This window comes from Nyctereutes procyonoides, unplaced genomic scaffold (genome assembly GCF_905146905.1).
Source record: "Nyctereutes procyonoides isolate TBG_1078 unplaced genomic scaffold, NYPRO_anot_genome, whole genome shotgun sequence".
Classification (NCBI taxonomy): domain Eukaryota; kingdom Metazoa; phylum Chordata; class Mammalia; order Carnivora; family Canidae; genus Nyctereutes; species Nyctereutes procyonoides.
Window position 1 is genome coordinate 45,956,437 of NW_026575139.1, and position 22,159 is coordinate 45,978,595.

A 22,159-nucleotide genomic window follows, 5' to 3' on the forward strand; every position below is an offset into this window, starting at 1 on the left:
GGCGGGCCGGGCGGCGCTGCCTGTTGGGAGGGCGGGGATGAGGCGATGAGGAGACGAGCTGCCGCCGCCGCTCGCCGCCGGCCGCAACCGTAGCGGGAGTCGGGGCGGGGGCGAGGTCAGCAGTGCCCCGCGCCGGGTGGCGAACCCAGACAAAGGAGGAGGAGCCGCCCGAGGAGCGGGCCAGCGCCGCCGGGAAAGGAGGCCACCGTCTCGGCCGCAGCTGGGGGTCGCCCGGGCCCTCGGGCCGCCGCGCTTCCTCCGCGGACGCCGCGCGAGGCGAGGCCGCCGGGGCCGAGGAAACCGCCCCCGGAGCGCCCGCCCGCCGGCGCCGCCCCCGAGCCGCCTCGGCCGGAGCTGCGGCCCGGGCGGGAGGAGGCGGCGGCGGCGGCCGGCGAGGCGAGGCGAGGCGAGGCGAGGCGGCGCGGCCCGCTCCCTGCCTGTCAGGCCGCCGGCCCGGCCCAGCTCGGTCCGCGGGCCGCCCCCGATGCGGAGGCGCTGCAGCCGGGGCCATGCAGCAGGCGCCGCAGCTGTACGAGTTCTTCAGCGAAGAGAACAGTCCGAAATGGCGGGGGCTGCTGGTCTCGGCCCTGCGGAAGGTCAGTGCTGGTGCCCGGGCGGCCGCGGGGGCTGCGGCGGCTGAGCCGGGCGGCAGGCGGGCGGGGGCGGCAGGCGGGCGGGGGCGGAGGGGGGCGGCGGCGGCGGCGGCGGCGGCGGCGGCGGGGGGGGGTGGGGGGGTGGGGGGTGCCGGGCCCGAGCCCCGGCCCGCGCGGGCTTCTTACGGGGACCTGCGCGTTCTCCCAGTGCTCGGGTCCCGCGGGCCGAGCCATTGCTCAGGGGCTGGCTCTGGGGGGCTCCGAATTGCCTGTTGCATCCAAAAGGACGTTTTCTCAAGTTTTTGCCTGGCCCCGGAAGGAAGGTTTTGTTATGATCGTAAAAATGGATTTCATGTTGCAGTCGTTTCGTCAGGCAACTTCCGCCGTTGGCCAATTTGTTGTCCTCAGGCTGGATTAGGGCAAGAGAAAGTGTCGCTGGTGTTTACACAGTTTCTGAAACAAAAGTTCATATCCAGGCCCGGTAATTACTTTTAATCAGGCACTTTGGGGGTGTTCCTTTAGGCACTTGGCTTGTCAAGAGCGTCCACTGATGAGGCAGTACTTACTTTTTCGTACGCTCGATGTGTTTCACGTGTGAAATGTCAGGGAGCCCTAACACACACACGCGTTTTACAATTCTTGAGGGAAATTTAAAGTGCTTCCTCACTTCCTGCGAAAGGTGTCCTACTTGTTTACAAGAGATTTAAAAAATTTGGTGTTTCTTCAGTGGGTGCACTTTACAGCTTGAAATATTTTAAGGAGGCAAAAACGCACCCCATTTTAAAAAATCAACCTTTCGAGTTTGGGTGTATCCCCTGGGTGCATCTCTCCTGGAGATGAGTCTTCATTTGTGAATTTAGATAATAACCATACTATTATTTTTATAATAAACCTTATTATGAGGTCAAGACAAATTTAGAGACTGAAGGATTAGACATCAGTCCTGCTTAACATGGGCTTCCATTGCCATTGATGCAAAGAGGTTAGTATGTCTTCGTTTTGTGCAGAATATCCAAGAATGAATTTTAAAGTAATAAAAAATAAACATTAATTTAAAAGACTGAACTTGAAAATAAATCTTCGTATAATTTCTATAAGTGAAAGGAAGAAGTATATTTTAAAGGTAAGAACATTTTCCTCATACATTCAGAGTTTCAGATTTTCCATTGTTTTCATAATTCTCGAAAGGAGATACTGCCTCCCTTGGGCCAAACACCAAGTCATACCTTTTCTTTCTTTCTTTTTTTTAAAGATTTTATTTACTTATTAATGAGAGACAGAGAGAGGCAGAGACACAAGGCAGAGGGAGAAGCAGGCTCCATGCAGGGAGCCTGAGGTGGGACTTGATCCTGGGTCTCCAGGATCAGGCCCTGGGCCAAAGGTGGCGCTAAACCGCTGGGCCACCCGGGCCTCCCAAAGTCGTGCCTTTTCATACCTTGGTGGAGGTAACTAGGGGCAGTTATCATTTCACTGGCATACTAGGTGTTGAAGTTAATACTTTACTTCCATGGGCAGCCTGATTCTACAAGGAGAGGGAAAGAAATGGAAGCGTGCTGAGTAGTGATAATGAACACCAGCCTGAGCTGAAAAGTAACAGGGGATATGCTTAGATAGTAATCGACTCTGATGTGAGTAATTGCACTCAGCAGAAGGTGGTAGGCATGTATTGTTGGCAGTGTGATGCAGGTATCTACCTATTGGTACTTTCTGGTAGCAAATAGTATTTGAATGTGTGTTGCATGATTTATTCATTGGGTAGCTTTGACCCTAATAATCCCCCATGAACAGAGACAGATTTACTTCTTCAGATTAGGCTGACAACAAAACCAGAACAAACATCCTAGTCCATTGCTTTGAGACTGTTAATTTGCATTTTATGCTGTGCTCCTTTATCTGGAGCTCAGGTGTTTTACAGATCTGTATTGTCTTGTACCACAGTTCTCGTAGATCTTTTGCTTATGGAATACATCTAAGAAAATTTGGTCTTTTGTGGTGAAATGAATTCAGAAAACAACTTATATTCATTAATTTACTGTTATAGAATTGAGATATATTGCTATGGAAGACATTTTTCATATTTTTGGAAAATTTTTGGTGTTAGTAATTTGGATTATGTCCAGTTTTGTAGCATTTGGGTATTTGTGGTATTGCAACAGGTAGGTTTATGGGGCCTGCTAAGAGTTATTGCTCATAAGGAGCTCAAGGTTCACTCTTCCTTTGTAGGATGTGTTACATTCTGGAATGTACCTGCCAGCCATACCTTAGTACAATGAAAAATCCCGCCATTTGTAGAAAGGCTCTGTCTTTACATTCAAAGCATGTAGAACTTGGCTTGCTTCCTTCTTCGAGCTAACAATTTCAAAGACTACTGAGATTAGTAGTAGTAGAGTAGCAGTAGTATTGGACTACTAGGGTTTTTTCTCCTCCAGTTGGCTCTTTCCTCCATTGAACATGTGGGACACTTCATTTAGCTTTTTTTTTTTCTTTTTTCTTGAACTTTACTTTTATCCTTGTATTTTTTAATTGAAGTATAATTGACATTAACATTTATTGAACACATCTTAGGCAGTAGGCACCATGCTGGAACTAAGATTACAAAGATACATAAAAGCAGGGGACCTGCTCTTCAGTGTAGATGGTGTTTACCATCTACACTGAAGATTTTAAACTTTTTGGTTTTGGTTTATATAAATGAGATATATAGCAATTAGGAGCTCAGAGTTACGTAATGAATATATGTGTGTGTGAAAAGAGCAATATAGTTTAATCGGTTCTATCCGATTCTACTTGGGCATCTTGGTGAAACCTCTAAAACTTAAAGTATAATTTTCTGAAAGCTAAAATCGTGACTCACACAAATATAAATGAACGTGTGTCCATGATTTTGATTCAACTTATTACTTAATAAGGGAACTATATGAAAATTGTAGGAGGTAAGTATTTATAGGCAATTTAATAAAGTAATATTAAGATAGGATTGCTGGGTTAGATACAAAATTAGTTAATATCCTGTAGGAATATAAACAGTAAGTTTTGGATTGTCTTTCCCACCGATTTGAAATTATTTGTATCTGTACCAGACAAAAATCTCAATGTTAATCTTACAGATTTGCAAAATAGTCCAGTCCGTAGAGCGTATTCAGAGGTTTGAGCACAGCATTGTACTGAAAAACACCTGTAATCTCCTTTGCTTATTTTCAAGTTTTGGCTAATTTTTATGAAAATCAGGTTATATGGTGAAATCACTGTTGTTGACCCCGAAAATACAGGAAATTTTTTTAAACCAACATTAAATATTTATTTCACTACATAGAAACACAAACATAATAGATTTATGGAAAAATAATTTTGGAAATAGAAATGTGTTCCTTAACTTTTTGTTTTGTTTTTATTTAACTTTTTTTTAACTTTTAAAACAACTTTAGGTAGAGCATTTAAATACATAAACTACAAAGGGTAAAGCAGAGGGAAATGACATTACTAATAGATAATACATGGATTGTTAACATTACTGCTGAATTATGTATCTTCCTTAAAAGAGCCAGAAACATAAATGCCTTTACCACTACTCCCCAAGAACATTGAAGTTATTGTATTACTTGGGAGGAAAAAAAGCGTGGGGATATACTTGTAAATGCAGCTTATTACCTGTGTCTTTGAAATGCCTTTGGTACTTTGTGTATGTATATTGATTATATGCTGAAAAAAATCAGTGTTAGCGTTCTACATATGGTAAACATGTCTTAAAGTTTTTTTTAGTTCCTGATACTTCCTTGTAGATGCCTTTTCTGTCAGGTGTTCTTCACCAGGCTAATTGTGGAAAAGAAAATGTCTCTTGTTTTTCTATCTGTAGTTACAAATGTCATGAAACTTAGAAAGGATTGATTGAATTACTTTGTTCCTGACTCTAATTCAGGTTAAATATGAACTCTCAGTCCCAAACATTACAGTTTGCCTTTACATATCTGTCTAAAATGTAAGAGGTATGAGACAATGTCTGAGTTAATTAAATAGCAGTCTATGGCAAGGAAGAAGAGGATAGGAGGTTTTGGTTTAGAAATGTTTTTTGTGTGGGGATCCCTGGGTGGCGCAGTGGTGTAGCGCCTGCCTTCGGCCCAGGGCTTGATCCTGGAGTCCCGGGATCAAGTCCCACATCAAGGCTCCCTGCGTGGAGCCTGCTTCTCCCTCTGCCTGTGTCTCTACCTCTCTCTCTCTCTCTCTCTCTCTCTCTCTCTCTAATGAATAAATAAAATCTTTAAAAAAATGTTTTTGTGAACTCTGAAAGATTTTAGTGTTTCTGCCTTTGTACTACGGTGTCTTGGAACCATTTTAAAAGACTACTCTGGATCTTTCTGGACCCAGAAGAAAAGGATAGGGTGCTTTGAGAAAATAAAATTGGTGTCACTGACATCAGAGGTTCAAGGAAGACTTATCTAGGGAAGTAACACTTGTGCCTAGTTCTGGAGGATATGTTTAAGTATTTATTGAATGCCTCCTGGGTGTCCTGCACTACTCTTGATACTGAGATTGTAGTGAGACCCCTGCTCTCATAAAGCTTCTATTCTAAATGTCTTTGTGGGAGAGGCCTGGGAAGGACAGACAATAAAGGACTATTATCTGAAAGATCAATAGGAATTAACAAGACAAAGGGGAGGTAAGAAAGGATTTGAGGCTGAGAGAAATTTTGACTGGTTTTAAAAAACTAAGACAAAGTGAAAAGAAGAGGCTAGTTGGTAGACCAGGTTAAGGTTTCTACCTGAGAATAAGAAGCCTTGTAGTATTATTTATGTAACAAAATAATTAGATTAACTTGATCAAAATTGCTTTTTTAAAAGATCACTCCAACCAAAAGCTAGAAATGAATAGGATATCCTATGATTTTTGTGTATGTGACGTCAGGTCTGTCCTGGATTTCCTAAAGCCACTGAATATAACAGTAGAACTCCAGCGAGTCATTTGGAATTGTTCCAAACTAATAATGACCCAAACTGACCCAAGGGGTTCAGCCAGAACTGGATGAGCATTAGGAACACATTTTAACTTGCTGCATTTAGCTCCCTGTCAGCCATGATTTAGTAGTCGCCCTCTATTTTCAGTTTAATTTTGGTATGGTATATTTGGAGCAATAATATTCCATTAAAGTGTTTTATGCTGACTACCCAAAGCATTACCTGTGTTACCACTTGACATAAATCAAGTATATGTCTTTTATATTAACCATGGCCTCTCTTTCAAGGGAACAGTAGTTTGATTATATCCTCTGTTAGCCTGCATATTTGAATCAGGAAGGAATTTTAATGGAACTAATGGATTTAGCATTATCTCATGTAGTCACGTTAAAAATTAACAACCTAAAACTCTTTTCTTCTTTCACATAAGAACATACGATAGTAGAAAGCCTTTGAAATATGTAATGTGTTATACACTTCACATTTTAATGTGTGGAGATGAAGCAAAACAATGAAAATAACATCTAGATCTAGATATGAATACTAGTATTCTTTTTTTTTTCTAGTATTCTCTTCTAAGTAAAGTTTTCATTCTTCCTGTTTTCTTCACTAAATCAGTTTGTAAACTAAAACATTACCTCTTCTATAGCACTTTATAATTCTTTTTAAAATAACCCATTAGCAGTATTTGGCAGTTGAACTCTTCTTTCTTGAAATCCTTTCCTTGTTTGGCTTCCAGGACACCAACCTCTGCAGGCTTTCTTTCTCTGGCTATTCCTTTTAGGTCCTCCTCCTCTTCTACCCAAACTACATCATCCTAACCTCCCCAGAGGGGCGGTTTTTGAACTTTAATTTCTACTTACAGTCTACTCATAGATCCCATCCAGCCTCATGGCTTCACATGTCATCTGTATCTGATGATTTCCATATTTTTATTTTTGGCTCAGTCCTCTTTCCTGTGTTTGGATAACCAACTTCTTTCTGGATGACTTCCACATAGGTGTGTGATAGGAATCTCAACCAGTTCTGAGCTCCTTCTCTTCCCCCCAAAACCTGCTCCTTATGTAGTGTTTCCTGTATCAGTAAATGGCTAACTACTTTGTCCTTCTCATTACTCCAAATAAAAATCTGGAGCTATTCTTGAATCTTGTCTTCCTAATCTGTCTAAATCTGTTTAGCTTTACTTCAGAAACTGTAGGTATACTCAACCATTGTTTCTTACTCTTCCACTTCTACCACCTGGGACCAAGCCATCATTAATCTCTTCGAGTGTTAAAATAACCTGTACATGTTCTTGGCTCTTCTGCCCTTGCCCCCATTCAGTCTTTTCTCAACACAGCAGAAATAAGTGAGATCTTTTCATTTCTTTGTTCACAACTCTCATTGCTTCTCAGAATAAAAGTCTAAGTCCTCTCAATAGGTTACTGCACTCCACTGCTGCCCCTTACTTTTCCGTCTCTGACTGCATTTACTTCTGTAGATGTGTTCCTTCCCCACAGTGGCTTCGTTGTATCTGCAGACACATTTTAATGTGTAGATGTATTCTAATCTCAGGGTTTTTGTACTTGCTGTTTCTTCTGCCTAGAACAACCATCCCAGAGATTATGTCCCTGTACCTTCTCCATTTTCAGACAAACATCATTTATTATTATTTTTTAAAGATTTTAATTATTCATGAGAGACACAGAGAGAGACAGAGACATAGGCAGAGGGAGAAGCAGGCTCCATGCAGGGAGCCTGATGTGGGACTCAGTTCCAGGACTCCCGGATCATGCCCTGGGCCAAAGGCAGGCGCTAAACTGCTGAGCCACCCGGGGATCCCCAAGACAAACATCATTTAAAGAGGACTCTTCTTGGAGCCTATTTAAAGCTACTGCATCCCTTGCTTCCTGGACATTCCTATATAGATGTTTACCATAAAACCCAATCCAAGCATATTATCACTTTCTAAAACCTCCAGTATAAATGATATACTCAGTTTTGAACCCAGAAATCTGGTCATCATCCTGTCTTCCATCTCACATGAGGCTCAAATCTAATCAACATTGAGTCTTGATTTTTTTTTCTCCTAAATTAGAGGGTTTTTTTTCTTTAGTTTTTTGTTATGTATCTCCCAAAGAATTTTTTAATTGCACATTTTTATGTTGACATCTAAAAATTTTCATCTTCAAATTCAGATAGTTGCAGTATAATTTTATATGTGTTCTAAATACTGATATTTTAAAATAAAACAGCTATTTATTTATTTATTTATTTATTTATTTATTTATTTATTTTATCATGAGAGACACAGAGAGAGAGAGAGGCAGAGAGATAGGCAGAGGGAGAAGCAGGCTCCCTACGGGGAGCTGGATGTGGGACTGGATCCCAGGACCCCAAGATCACGCCCTGAGCTAAAGGCAGTCAGACGCTCAACCGCTAAGCTACCCAGGTGCCCCTCCATCAGTCTTTTAAATATATCCAGTGAAATCTAAGTACCATAACATGTTGATATCCACCATTGATCCTTTATACATGACAAAGTGCTTTAAAAAATTTTTTTTATTTTAATTCCAGTTAACATACAGTGTTATATTAGTGTCAGGTATTCAATATAGTGATTCAACAATTCCATACATCATCTGGTGCTCATGACAAGTGCCCTCCTTAATCCTCATCTATTTTACTCAAACCTCCATCTTCCTCCCCTCTGGTAACCATCACTTTGTTCTCTGTTATCCTTAATTATGTGTTTCTTGGTGTTTCTCTCTCTCTCCAGATTTTTCTCCTCTGCTCATTTGTTATATGTTAAATTCCACATGTGAGTGAAATCATATATTTGTCTTTCTCTGACTTGTTTCACTTTGCATTATACTTGCTAGCTTCCTTCACATCGTTGCAAATGGGACAAAGTGCTTTTTTTTTTAACAGTTGGAAATTTTACATTATACTTTATTCTCTGTGAACTTTTCATTCTATTTCCTCTCATAATTCTAATACAGTATGTTTATATTTAAGAGTCTTTGATCCTTCCATTGTACTTACACTTTCCTCAACAACAAAAATGTCAGCTTTTTGAATTTTTAAAAATCTCTTCAGTGACTATGAAGCATTGAAATTTTTCTACTACAGTGCCTAGGTGGCTCCATTGGTCAAGCATCTGTCTTCTGCTTGGGCTGTGATCCTAGGGTCTTGAGACCAAACCCCTGCTGAGCAGGGAGCCCACTTGTCCCTCTCCCTCCACTCTTCCCTTCCCTACCCCCACTCCTGCTCTCTCTCTTCTCACTCTCAAATACATGAATACAGTCTTAAAAAATATGTATTTCTTTTAGGCTGAATTGCTATTAGGACATAGTTGGTCAAAAGACCTTGCTTCTTCAAGGCCAGGATGAATGCATCTGCTGCTGTTTCTTAGCTCATTCTTTTAGATCATCTTTTAAAGGACTCATTTGGGTCAGGCCTAACTAGGGTGCTAATCTTGATTAATTCAAAGTCATGGATTTTGGAAAATTAGTACTTAGAAAGCTTTATTGAATATGGATTGTGCAGTGACATCTATGTGGTTTGCGTTGGTTTTAAATTAGTTCATGTTTCATGGGTGACTATTATTGCTAGAATGAGATAGGGTCTTGCAGGAGTGAATCACAGTTCAGCATCAGTTCTATTCTTGTTTCCCATTTCTGTAGATATAAGCCCTGAGAACCCTCGTTAACATAAATAGAAGAAAAATTTAAAGCACTCAAGGTTATTTTTAATTTTTTTTATTTTTAAAGATTTTATTTATTTATTTATTCATGAGAGACACAGGGAAAGAGGCAGAGACACAGGCAGAGAGAGAAGCAGGCTCGATGCAGGGAGCCTGATGTGGGACTCGATCCTGGGACTCCAGGATCACACCCTGGGCAGAAGGGAGGCACTCAGTCGCTGAGCCACCGGCCATCCCTCAAGCTCATTTTTAAAACTTCTTTAAAATTATATGCCTCTCTCTATATATATATTTAAAGATTTTTTTTCATGAGAGGCACAGAGCGAGGCAAAGACATAGGCAGAGGGAGAAGCAGGTTGCCTGAGGGGAGCCTGATGTGGGTAGGATTCAATCCCGGACCCCGGGATCATGCGCTGAGCCAAAGGCAGACAGATGCTCAATCCCTGAGCCACCCAGGCGTCCCCTCAAAATCATATTGTTATCTATCAAAAAGTTAGTCTTAATGATATGTAAGCCAGTAGCTCATTTAGGTTCTTCTGCAATTTTGTTTAAGGTAAAAAATTGGAAATCACCTGACTTGCAGAATGATTTGTTGCCTATCTTTAAAACTATTCATTTTTTCATTTTCTAGCTTTTCCAGGACATGCCCAAAGACTAGTAATTATAACTGTTACTTTTTTTTGCTTAAAGATACTTTGTTTAGTCCAACATATCAAAGAAAGTTTGGGAAAATGAAAATAGTGTTAGCTTTAGTACACTTCACTATGATGATATTTATTAATAACATGTATTTTACCTTATCATGTTCTTTAAACATATTTTCACTGAATCCTTGGAGCCATATCTCTAGTTCATTGTATTTGTTTTCTGTTGCTGCTTAACAAATTATTACAAACTTTAGCGGCTTATTACAACACGAATTTGTCTCAGTTTCTGTAAGTTAAAAGTCTAGGTACAGTTTAGCTAGGTTCTCTGTTGGGGTCTCCATCAAAGTTTTGGCTGGTGCTGCCGTCTTCTCTGAGGCATGGGGTCCTCTTCCAAGCTCATGGAGTTATTGGCAGAATTCATTTCCTTGCGGTTGTACGTCTGAGGCCTTCAGCTCCTAGAGGCTGCTGTAACATGTCAGTTTGCTTCTTCAAGGCCAGGAGGAATGCATCTGCTGCTGTTTCTTAGCTCATTCTTTTAGATCATCTTTTAAAGGACTCATTTGGGTCAGGCCTAACTAGGGTGACAATCTTGATTAATTCAAAGTCAACCGATTAGGGACCTTAGTCACTTTCACCTTCTATGGTAACTTGATCATAGGAATGATATCCCATCATATTCACAGATCCTGTCCACACTCCAGAGGAGTACATAGAGCATGTATATCAAGGAGTGGGAATCCTAGGGGCACCTTAGGATTCTGCCTACTATGCTTATCCATTTAATGTAAAGTATCCACCACATAACCAAATTGGTAAGTTTTGTTGTCAAGCCAGCCACCCTCATCATCATTTATCTTCTTTGAGACAAGGTCTGACTTAATTTTTCAGTTCAAATGAATGTGTTAATACATGTTACATGCCAAACATCCCACTTCTGAATTCTAATTGTAAGATAGAAAAATAGTTAAGGTGTGAAAACTTGCTTTTAATTTTTTCTCTTGAGTGAAAGAAGGTAATGTTACTTTTTACTATTTCTTAAAGATGCTTTCTTTTGTTTCCATAAGTTTTTCTCCTTAGTAAGGCTGTGGTGGTTTTTTTTTTTTTTTTTTTTTTTTTTGTTGTTGTTGTTGTTTGATAGGCTACAGGATTGAAGAAGCAAGGTACTTAAATGAAAAATATTTGTAGTCGTCTCTTTGTTCAGTGTCCTAGAATTTATTATGTATTTTTTATTGCACCCCAGGGCAGCATACCCTAGTGAGATCAGAGTAAGTAATAGATCTGCCCTTCTTCAGTAAGGTAGGAGGAGGGCAGTTGGGAAGAAGAGATAAGAAAGAGCCTGTTTTCTCCTTGAGTGCAGGTACCTTGTCGGGCAGATTATCTTTTTCTTTAAACCATTTCTTTATTTGAGAAAGAGAACAGGGGTGGTGGGAAGGGCAGAGGGAGAGAGAGAAAGAATCTTAAGCAGACTCCCCACTAGGTGGGGAGCTGGACATGAGGCTCAGGCCCATGACCCTGAGATCATGACCTGAGCTGATAATCAAGAGTCAGACACTTAATTGAGTTACCCAGGTGCCCCTGTGGTAGATCTTCTTTAAGAGAAAGTAGATATGGTAGTTTTGGTGGTATAATGAAGGAAGTGGGTATTTGGCCCAGGGAGTCTTAAACTTTGAATAAAGTATATTTAGAATAGTGATCTTTTCCTAGTTCACAGGGGGAAAAAGCCAATATTAATGTTTTTCAATTTCAATTTTATTTTTTTACTCCTAAGTTTTTCTTGTCTGTGGTGTGGTCCCTGGTGCTGTTTACTTGCTAGTGAGTAATGGAAGATTGTAAAATTAATGAGATATAGGGTTTTATAGGAAAAACAGTTTATGATACTTTTTTTTCTTGCAAACAAGTACCTATAGTTTTCAGTTTTATACAGTCATTTTACTAATATTACTCGTACTCTCTATGATGATATATGTGGTGTAATATTTTCATATTCTGCGAAGAGCTCTGTGACTTCCAAATGCTTTGCCACAGGAACTAGTCAGGAACCATTGCTCTAGCCTGCACTTTCTTGGCTTTACAGGTTAATGGCCTGTCTCTATGAGAATGTACTTACAGATCATGTGCCATTTCATTTCATTCAAGGAAAACTTTCATGACAAAAATTTTAGCTTCCATTAATAGTCTTGTCTACAAGTTGTGATTACTTTTTTTAAAGATTTTATTTATTTATTTGACAGAGATAAAGAGCACAAGCAGAGGGAACAGCAGAGGGAGAGGGAGAAGCAGACTCCCTGCTGCGCAGGGAGCTTGCTGATGTGGGGCTTTGATCCCAGGACTCTGGGATCATGACCTGAACCCAAGGCAGACACTTAACCAACTGAGCCGTCCAGGCACCCCTGTTGTGATTATTTTATGATAAACTGTCACCTAATATTAAGCTACATAGAGTAAGATTCTTGGCCTATACTTATCTCCTTTTTAAATAAACTTACATTGAAGACCCCTCAAGCAAGCCCCTAATTAAGAGTGCCGAATCTATGTGAAAAAGTGGATAATAAAAAACAGTGGGAATAGAGGAGCATAGAGTGGGAATCTCCTCATGTTTAATGTTACATGGGAAAACTGAGTCTCTGGGTACAGGTCGTGAAATAAAAGCAAATTTTATGGAGGTCTCGATTTTTCCCAGTCCCCAAATTTAAATGAGGCCAAGAAATCTGTTTGCTACCATGAATATATTTATTTAACAAGTATTTGCTGAGTGCTTTCTTTATGCAAAGCATGGTACTAGGTTACCTGTATATTAGAAATAAAAGGGTGGGGAAATAGGAGGAAGCCAAAAGCATAAGGAATAGTTCTGAATTGAAGAGTTGATAGTTATACAGCTGTGGTTTCAATTTTTTGTTATTCACCCTACTCAAAAAATTGCTACCTTAGAATATTATATTTTTATATTATTTTTGTAAACTTTATTGGGAGTATGACTGACGTAATAAACTGAAAATATTTATACAATTTGGTAAGTTGGTAAGTTTTTATGTATATAAATGTATCAATGAAGCCATCACAATAAAAATATTGAATTTATCCTTCAGCCCTGTAATTTCCTCTTGACTCTCTTTAATTCTCCCTCTCATTCCTTCCCATTTCTTATACCCAAGCAATTACTGATCTGCTTTTTCTAGAGTTTCATAGTAATGGAATCATGCAATATATATTTTTTTGTCTCACTTCTTTCACTCAGCATTATTTTTTTTTAATTTTTTTAATTTATTATTTATGATAGTCACACACAGAGAGAGAGAGAGAGAGGCAGAGACACAGGCAGAGGGAGAATCAGGCTCCATGCACCAGGAGCCCGACGTGGGATTCGATCCCGGGTCTCCAGGATCACGCCCTGGGCCAAAGGCAGGCGCCAAACTGCTGCGCCACCCAGGGATCCCACTCAGCATTATTTTTGAGATTTATTTATTTTGTTTCACATAATAGTTCATGCCTTTTAATTGCTCAGCAGTATTCCATTGTGCGGATATATATCATTTTTTATCTCTTTACCTATTTATGTACATTTGGTTTTCAGATCTTGACTATTACAAATAAAAATGCTGTGAATATTTGTGTACAAGTCTTTGTATGGATATATATTTCCTTTTTTCTTGGGTAATAACCAAAGAGTGGCTGGATCAGGATGTCAATTACTACACAAAAACCTGCTGGAATTTTTATTGTGATTGTGTTGAATCTATAGATCGTTTGAAAGGAATTGACATCTTGATGGTATTATATAATTATTATGAGTCTTCCAGCTCATAAAGTTTATCTTTTTATTTATTTAGGTCTTTTATTTATTTTTTTAAAAGACTTTATTTATTCATGAGAGACGCAGAGAGAGAGAGAGGGAAGGAGGGGGAGAGAGAGAGAGAGGCAGAGACACAGGCAGAGGGAGAAGCAGGCTCCATGTAGGGAGCCTGACTTGGGACTTGATCCTGGGTATCCAGGATCAGGCCCTGGGCTGAAGGCAGCGATAAACCACTGAGCCACCCGGGCTGCCCTTACTCAAGTCTTTTAAAGTTTCTGTCAGCAATATTTTGTAGTTGTTTGTGTATATTTTTAGAATGAAATTTGTTGCTTTTTCTTTTTAAATGGAATTTTAATTCTTTTATGACAACAAAAACTTCCAGTATTCTTAATTGATGTTTAAGATATTTGTATCCTTGCAAAAATCTTGGCAATGGAATGAATAATTTGGCATAAATAAATGTCATACTATGTAGCCAAAGAGATTTATTTCTACATTGTACCGAAAGCTCAAATGTTAATTGAACAAATGCACTAGCAAGACTTTTATTTGATTGTGAATATGGAGAACTGAAAAATATAAATTAGGAAATAACATTTCTGAAACATGTCAAATCTAGTGTTTATCTGGATAGAAAATAATGTAAAGTTTAATGTTTTTATATGTGTTTATGCATGGATCTACATATTGTATGACTATTCTTACAGTGTGTATAAGGAAATACCTTCTGGCAATTTGAAAATATGTTGTAACTAAAATACAGGTCTGACTTGTTAATCTACTGTTAAAGACTGAAAATTATTTTAATTGCTCTTTTTCTGACTAGTCTTTCAGAAATAGGTGAGTTTGTTCTGATGTGGTAATTTTATGTTTACTGTCTCTTAGGGCGTAAGATAGTAAATACTGTGCAAGTGTAAAGTATGGTTGGTTACCTTTCATTGTCAACTTAATGTCCTATTAGTGTTTATGTGTGGGATTTTAACATTATATATTTGTTTTTATGACTTTTCATATTTGCAATTACTTCAAGAGGTTTGGTTTAAGAAATCTTGATGCTCAATGTTAAAGTTACTTTGTAGGCTATTTACTTAAAATCATAATCACAGGAAAAAAAAAAACATCCCAGTTAGACATTATCTTAATTCTCATGCACAGTTTCACTGAGTGGGGCACTTGGCTTTTATGGAAGGTTGTTATAAGAAACAGCCTTATGAATGCCACTGCTAAACTTCCAACATAAATGCTTTTTTTTTAATTAAAAAAGTCTTAATTCTATTAATCTAATAGAAATCTGTGGTAAGATGTAATTAAGTTTCCTTGTCATGTTAAAGAAGTGCAGGATGTAAGAGAAAATATTTGTTTCCCTACAACCTATTTTGAGTTTATAAAGAAATATAAAACCTGGCATTCTGGATATTGGTCCCTTATAAATATCTGCTTTCCTTTAAACTCTTCTTTTCCAAAGTTCTTTAAAAAGTAGTATTTGATATTTCTAGTTTTATGTATCCTTCTTTTCCCCACTTCTCCAGTTCAAATTATGTTTCTTTGTAAGTTTGTATTTTATCAAAATTATTCCCGCAAATAAAAATATAAGTAATTTTATAAGGCTTATTAAAAAAATAGTACCTTCCCCCATTCACAAAATTTTCAGCTTTCCAGAGACAATTCCTTTTAACTTCCAAAGTGATTCATTTCAGTATTCTGTATCTCTAAGGGAAAAAATTGCTATTTTTACATTTTTTTCTGTTTTGACCATTATCTGTTAACTTCCTACCATGGAAGATAAGGATTTAGTATTCTTTTTTTTTTTAAGATTTTATTTATTTTATTTATTTTTTTTAATAAATTAATTTTTATTGGTGTTCAATTTACCAACATACAGAATAACACCCAGAGCTCATCCCGTCAAGTGTCCCCCTCAGTGCCCGTCACCCATTCACCCCCACCCCCCGCCCTCCTCCCCTTCCACCACCCCTAGTTCATTTCCCAGAGTTAGGAGTCTTTATGTTCTGTCTCCCTTTCTGATATTTCCCACACATTTCTTCTCCCTTCCCTTATATTCCCTTTCACTATTATTCATATTCCCCAAATGAATGAGAACATACACTGTTTGTCCTTCTCTGATTGACTTACTTCACTCAGCATAATACCCTCCAGTTCCATCCACGTTGAAGCAAATGGTGGGTATTTGTCATTTCTAATGGCTGAGTAATATTCCATTGTATACATAAACCACATCTTCTTTATCCATTCGTCTTTCGATGGGCACCGAGGCTCCTTCCACAGTTTGGCTATTGTGGACATGGCTGCTAGAAACATCGGGGTGCAGGTGTCCCGGCGTTTCATTGCATCTGAATCTTTGGGGTAAATCCCTAACAGTGCAATTGCTGGGTCATAGGGCAGGTCTATTTTTAACTCTTTGAGGAACCTCCACACAGTTTTTCCAGAGTGGCTGCACCAGTTCACATTCCCACCAACAGTGTAAGAGGGTTCCCTTTTCTCCGCATCCTCTCCAACATTTGTTGTTTCCTGCCTTGTTAATTTTCCCCATTCTCACTGGTGTGAGGTGGTATCTCATTGTGGTTTTGATTTGTATTTCCCTGATGGCAAGTGATGCAGAGCATTTTCTCATGTGCATGTTGGCCATGTCTATGTCTTCCTCTGTGAGATTTCTCTTCACGTCTTTTGCCCATTTCATGATTGGATTGTTTGTTTCTTTGGTGTTGAGTTTAATAAGTTCTTTATAGATTTTGGAAACTAGCCCTTTATCTGATATGTTATTTGCAAATATCTTCTCCCATTCTGTAGGTTGTCTTTGAGTTTTGTTGACTGTATCCTTTGCTGTGCAAAAGCTTCTTATCTTGATGAAGTCCCAATAGTTCATTTTTGCTTTTGTTTCTTTTGCCTTCGTGGATGTATCTTGCAAGAAGTTACTGTGGCCAAGTTCAAAAAGGGTGTTGCCTGTGTTCTCCTCTAGGATTTTGATGGAATCTTGTCTCACATTTAGATCTTTCATCCATTTTGAGTTTATCTTTGTGTATGGTGCAAGAGAGTGGTCTAGTTTCATTCTTCTGCATGTGGATGTCCAATTTTCCCAGCACCATTTATTGAAGAGACTGTCTTTCTTCCAGTGGATAGTCTTTCCTCCTTTATCGAATATTAGTTGACCATAAAGTTCAGGGTCCACTTCTGGGTTCTCTATTCTGTTCCATTGATCTATGTGTCTGTTTTTGTGCCAGTACCACACTGTCTTGATGACCACAGCTTTGTAGTACAACCTGAAATCTGGCATTGTGATGCCCCCAGATATGGTTTTCTTTTTTAAAATTCCCCTGGCTATTCGGCGTCTTTTCTGATTCCACACAAATCTTAAAATAATTTGTTCTAACTCTCTGAAGAAAGTCCATGGTATTTTGATAGGGATTGCATTGAACGTGTACATTGCCCTGGGTAACATTGACATTTTCACAATATTAATTCTGCCAATCCATGAGCATGGAATATTTTTCCATCTCTTTGTGTCTTCCTCAATTTCTTTCAGAAGTGTTCTATAGTTTTTAGGGTATAGATCCTTTACCTCTTTGGTTAGGTTTATTCCTAGGTATCTTATGCTTTTGGGTGCAATTGTAAATGGGATTGACTCCTTAATTTCTCTTTCTTCAGTCTCATTGTTAGTGTATAGAAATGCCATTGATTTCTGGGCATTGATTTTGTATCCTGCCACGCTACCAAATTGCTGTATGAGTTCTAGCAATCTTGGGTGGAGGCTTTTGGGTTTTCTATGTAGAGTATCATGTCATCGGCGAAGAGGGAGAGTTTGACTTCTTCTTTGCCAATTTGAATGCCTTTAATGTCTTTTTGTTGTCTGATTGCTGAGGCTAGGACTTCCAATACTATGTTGAATAGCAGTGGTGAGAGTGGACATCCCTGTCTTGTTCCTGATCTTAGGGGAAAGGCTCCCAGTGCTTCCCCATTGAGAATGATATTTGCTGTGGGCTTTTCGTAGATGGCTTTTAAGATGTCGAGGAAAGTTCCCTCTATCCCTACACTCTGAAGAGTTTTGATCAGGAATGGATGCTGTATTTTGTCAAATGCTTTCTCTGCATCTAATGAGAGGATCATATGGTTCTTGGTTTTTCTCTTGCTGATATGATGAATCACACTGAGTGTTTTACGAGTGTTGAACCAGCCTTGTGTCCCGGGGATAAATCCTACTTGGTCATGGTGAATAATTTTCTTAATGTGTTGTTGGATCCTATTGGCTAGTATCTTGTTGAGAATTTTTGCATCCATGTTCATCAGGGACATTGGTCTGTAATTCTCCTTTTTGGTGGGGTCTTTGTCTGGTTTTGGAATTAAGGTGATGCTGGCCTCATAGAATGAATTTGGAAGTACTCCATCTCTTTCTATCTTTCCAAACAGCTTTAGTAGAATAGGTATGATTTCTTCTTTAAACGTTTGATAGAATTCCCCTGGGAAGCCATCTGGCCCTGGACTCTTGTGTCTTGGGAGGTTTTTGATGACTTCTTCAATTTCCTCCCTGGTTATTGGCCTGTTCAGGTTTTCTATTTCTTCCTGTTCCAGTTTTGGTAGTTTGTGGCTTTCCAGGAATGCGTCCATTTCTTCTAGATTGCCTAATTTATTGGCGTAGAGCTGTTCATAATATGTTTTTAAAATCGTTTGTATTTCCTTGGTGTTGGAGATTTTATCTATTTTAAAGCAAGAGTGTGCACAAGTGGGGGAGGGACAGAGGGAGAGGGAAAGAACCTCAAGCCGACTCCATGCTGAGCTGAAGCACAGCTAGATCTCACAACCCCCGACAACATAACCTGAGCTGAAATCAACAGTCAATGCTTAACTGATTGAGCAACCCAAGAGCCCCTAATATTCTTTAATATAAATATACATTTCCTCCCTCCAGCCAAACACAACTTATCATATATGCATACTTCCTGCCTCACACCCCAAGCCATGGTTATATCATAGTTTTGTTTGGATCAATATTCAAAGTTTACGTTGTTATGACTGTTAATGCTGTTGGAGATAAACCACTTTTTCTTTTCTACCTAGCCTTTTACTTTTACTGGAGTTAATAATTGTCTTGTTTTCTTGTTTGTGTAGTTTTCTATGTACCTTCCAATTCAAGCTTAAGCTCTCTCTACCAGTTGTCTAAATATCCTAAGATTTTTAGATCCATCACATGCTCTATCAATTTCATCTCTTTTTTTAATTTTTTTATTTATTTATTTTAGTAATCTGTACACTCAGTGTGGGGCTTGAAGTTGTGACCCTGATAAGATCAAGAGTTGCATGCCTAGGGTGCCTGGGTAGCATGGTCGGTTTAACAGCATCTGATTGTTGGTTTCAGCTCCGTTGGTAATCTGAGGCTTGTGAGATCAAGCCTCACATGGGACTCCATGCTCAGCACAGTCAGCTCTAGAATTCCTCTCCTTATGCTCCTCCTGCTCATACTCTCCCTCTCTCTCTAAAATACATAAATCTTTTTTTTTAAGATTTTATTTATTTATTCATGAGAAACACAGAGAGGGGAGAGAGAGAGGCAGAGACACAGGCAGAGGGAGAAGCAGGCTCATTCAGGGAGCCGGATGTGGGACTTGATCCCAGGTCTCCAGGATCACGCCCTGAGCTGAAGGCGGCACTAAACCACTGAGCCACCTGGGCTGCCCTAAAATACATAAATCTTAAAAAAAAAAAAAAAAAAAGTTGCATGCTCTTCAACTGAGCCAGCCAGGCACCCTTCAATTTCATCTTCTTGAGACAGTTTCTCTAGTCTGAACTGGTGACCTTATGCCTATTGTACAGCTCTCATAATTTCCCTTCACTTTATTCTGGGTACGCCTTCGGCCTTTTTTATGTATTGCTTCCTTCATTTCTTATATGCTATATTTTTCTCTTGATTTATGCAATTTTACTGTGGTATGAACTATAAAAGCTTAATGAGAAAGGGTGCATGGGAGTTAAAAGTTTTGACCTGTTATGTTTAAACATGACTTCATTTTACCATGACATTTGATTGATAGTTCGTTAGGATCTGATTCTAGGTTGGAAATCTCTGCCTTTTAGCTTCTAGTGTTACAGTTGAAGTTTGGAACTAATCTAATGTCACTTTATTTTTGACCTACTTCTTCACTTCACCCTAAGCTTGTAGGATATTCTTTTGTCTCTAGGGTTCTGACATTTTAATTTCATTTATTAGCTAGGGACTAGGAGGGCCCTTTTGACTTATTTTATTGTAATTTTATCCTTTGATTTTCTGTTTGCTGGATGATTCTCCAGCTTTTAAAAACCTTATTTAGGGCAGCCTGGGTGGCTCAGCAGTTTAGCGCTGCCTTCAGCCCAGAGCATGATCCTGGAGACCTAGGATCAAGTCCCACATCGGGTTCCCTGCATGGAGCCTGTTTCTCCCTCTGCCTCTGTCTCTGCCTCTCTCTATCTTTCTCTGTATTTCATGAATAAATAAATAAAATATTAAAAAAAATAAAAACCTTATGGTGAAGTGATAAGCAATAAAAAATGCATAAAATATAAACATACAACCTAAGAAACACTTATTCAACATTTTTCTCAACAGAAATCTCCAGAAGGTAACCACTTTTATGGTAATCACTGCTTTGCTTTTTCTTTTGTAGTTTTACCATTTAAACAGGCATCCCTAAAACGTTGCTGCTTAATTTTGTCAGATCTTGAAATGGATTTATTTTGTTGTATATATTCCTTAATATATTATAGAAATATATTTCTGCCAACATTATTTCCAACATATAGCCACATTTTATGTACCTATAGTTACTCATTTTTCTTCCTGTATTCCATTGTATGAATACACTACAGTTTATTCCATTCTAGATAGATATTTGAGTTTCTAGTTTGGAGAGATCACTAATAATGTTACTTATGAGCCTTCTTATACATGTCTTCTAATAAACCTCCATGCATATTTCTCTAGAATAGTGCTGTCCAATAGAAATATAATGTAAGTCACATATATAATTTTAAAGTTTCTTAAAGCCACATTAAAAAAGTAAGAAACTCATGAATTTGATTTTAATAATTTAGCCTAATCTGACCATTTTAGTGTATAATCAGTATAAACACTGAGCTATTTGACATTCTTTTTTATACTAAATCTTTGATATCTGGCATGTATTTTACATGTAAAGCCCATTTTATTTCAGTGGAGCTACATTTTAGCTGCTCAATTGCCACACGTGACTAGTGTCTGCTATGTTGGACTGCATAGCTCTAAACATACATGTATGTCTCCAGCAGTAGAATTGCTAGGTCATAGGGTATGCATGTCTTTTTTAAATTTTTGATTTTTTTTAAAGTAAAAGGCAAAAGATTTATTTGATCTGAAGAGAAACCAGAGTACAAATTTTTGATTTTTTTTGAAGTGAAGTATAATTGACATATAGTACTTTCTTAGTTTCAGGTGTATGTACTTTATGAAGTGATCTCCACAATAGGTTAATTCCCATCTGTTAACATACAAAGTTTTTACAATATTATCAATTATAAGGTTTTGCATATCTTGTGGTTTAGTAGACAATGGCAAAGTTTTTTAAAGTGATTGAGCCAAAAATAAAAATAAAGCGACTGAGCTATTTTATTTTACACTCCTGTAGCAGTGTGTGAGTTCCCATTGTTCTACATAATCACTAACACTTGGTATTATCAGGCTTTTTAGTTTTTTTTTTTTTTTAAGATTTTATTTATTCATTCATGAGAGAGACACAGAGAGAGGCAGAGATATAGGCAGAAGGAGAAGTGGGCTCCCTGCAGGGAGCAGCAGTAGTGTGGTTTTTCAGAGATCTCTCCATTGCTGAGGGACATGACCTAGTGTTCAGACACTTGTAGTAGACCTTTAAGTAACTTAAGGATATGGTATTCATGATTCCTCTGTAATGGTACAGAATATTTTATTTGTATATAGGTTTTTTTTGGTGGTAAGCAGGAGAAAGGGGCCAGTGGCTTTCAATAGATTTTCATAGAATACAAAAAAGTTTAAGAAACTGCTCTGTGGGTTAAGAAAAGTTTACAAAAAAAAAAGAAAAGAAAAGTTTACAAAGACCAATTAGAGGTGGGTTTTTCCCACTTTTTGTGTTTTATGTCTGTATTTGAATTACCAGCCTAGTAAAATATTAGTAATTATAAATAAGACTGACCTTTGTCATAAATGTTTTTGCCTATACTTTAACTGAGAACTTTTTTTTTTTTTTAAAGGTTCAGGAGCAAGTACATCCCAATCTCTCAGCTAATGAAGAGTCTCTCTATTATATTGAAGAGCTGATTTTTCAGCTGCTTAATAAATTATGCATGGCTCAACCAAGGACTGTTCAAGATGTGGAGGTAAAAACTATTTTGATATTTCAAAAAGTCACTGAATCATTGTACAAATTAACATTTTAATCTAAATCTATATCATTCTAAATTATTATGGAAACTAAAACCATTGAAGTCATGTGTGGGATATG

General features: G+C 38.5%; 1 protein-coding gene across 1 annotated transcript in view; it reads left to right on the forward strand.

Moving 5' to 3' along the window:
* The first annotated feature begins 388 nt into the window (after nt 1-388).
* SOS2 (SOS Ras/Rho guanine nucleotide exchange factor 2) overlaps nt 389-22,159 on the forward strand; it is an 84,174-nt gene continuing 62,403 nt past the window's right edge. The window contains exons 1-2 of the mRNA XM_055304134.1: nt 389-596; nt 21,909-22,034. Of these exons, the coding sequence (XP_055160109.1) occupies nt 510-596; nt 21,909-22,034 (213 nt within the window). The 5' untranslated portion in view covers nt 389-509. The remainder of the gene's footprint in view (nt 597-21,908; nt 22,035-22,159) is intronic.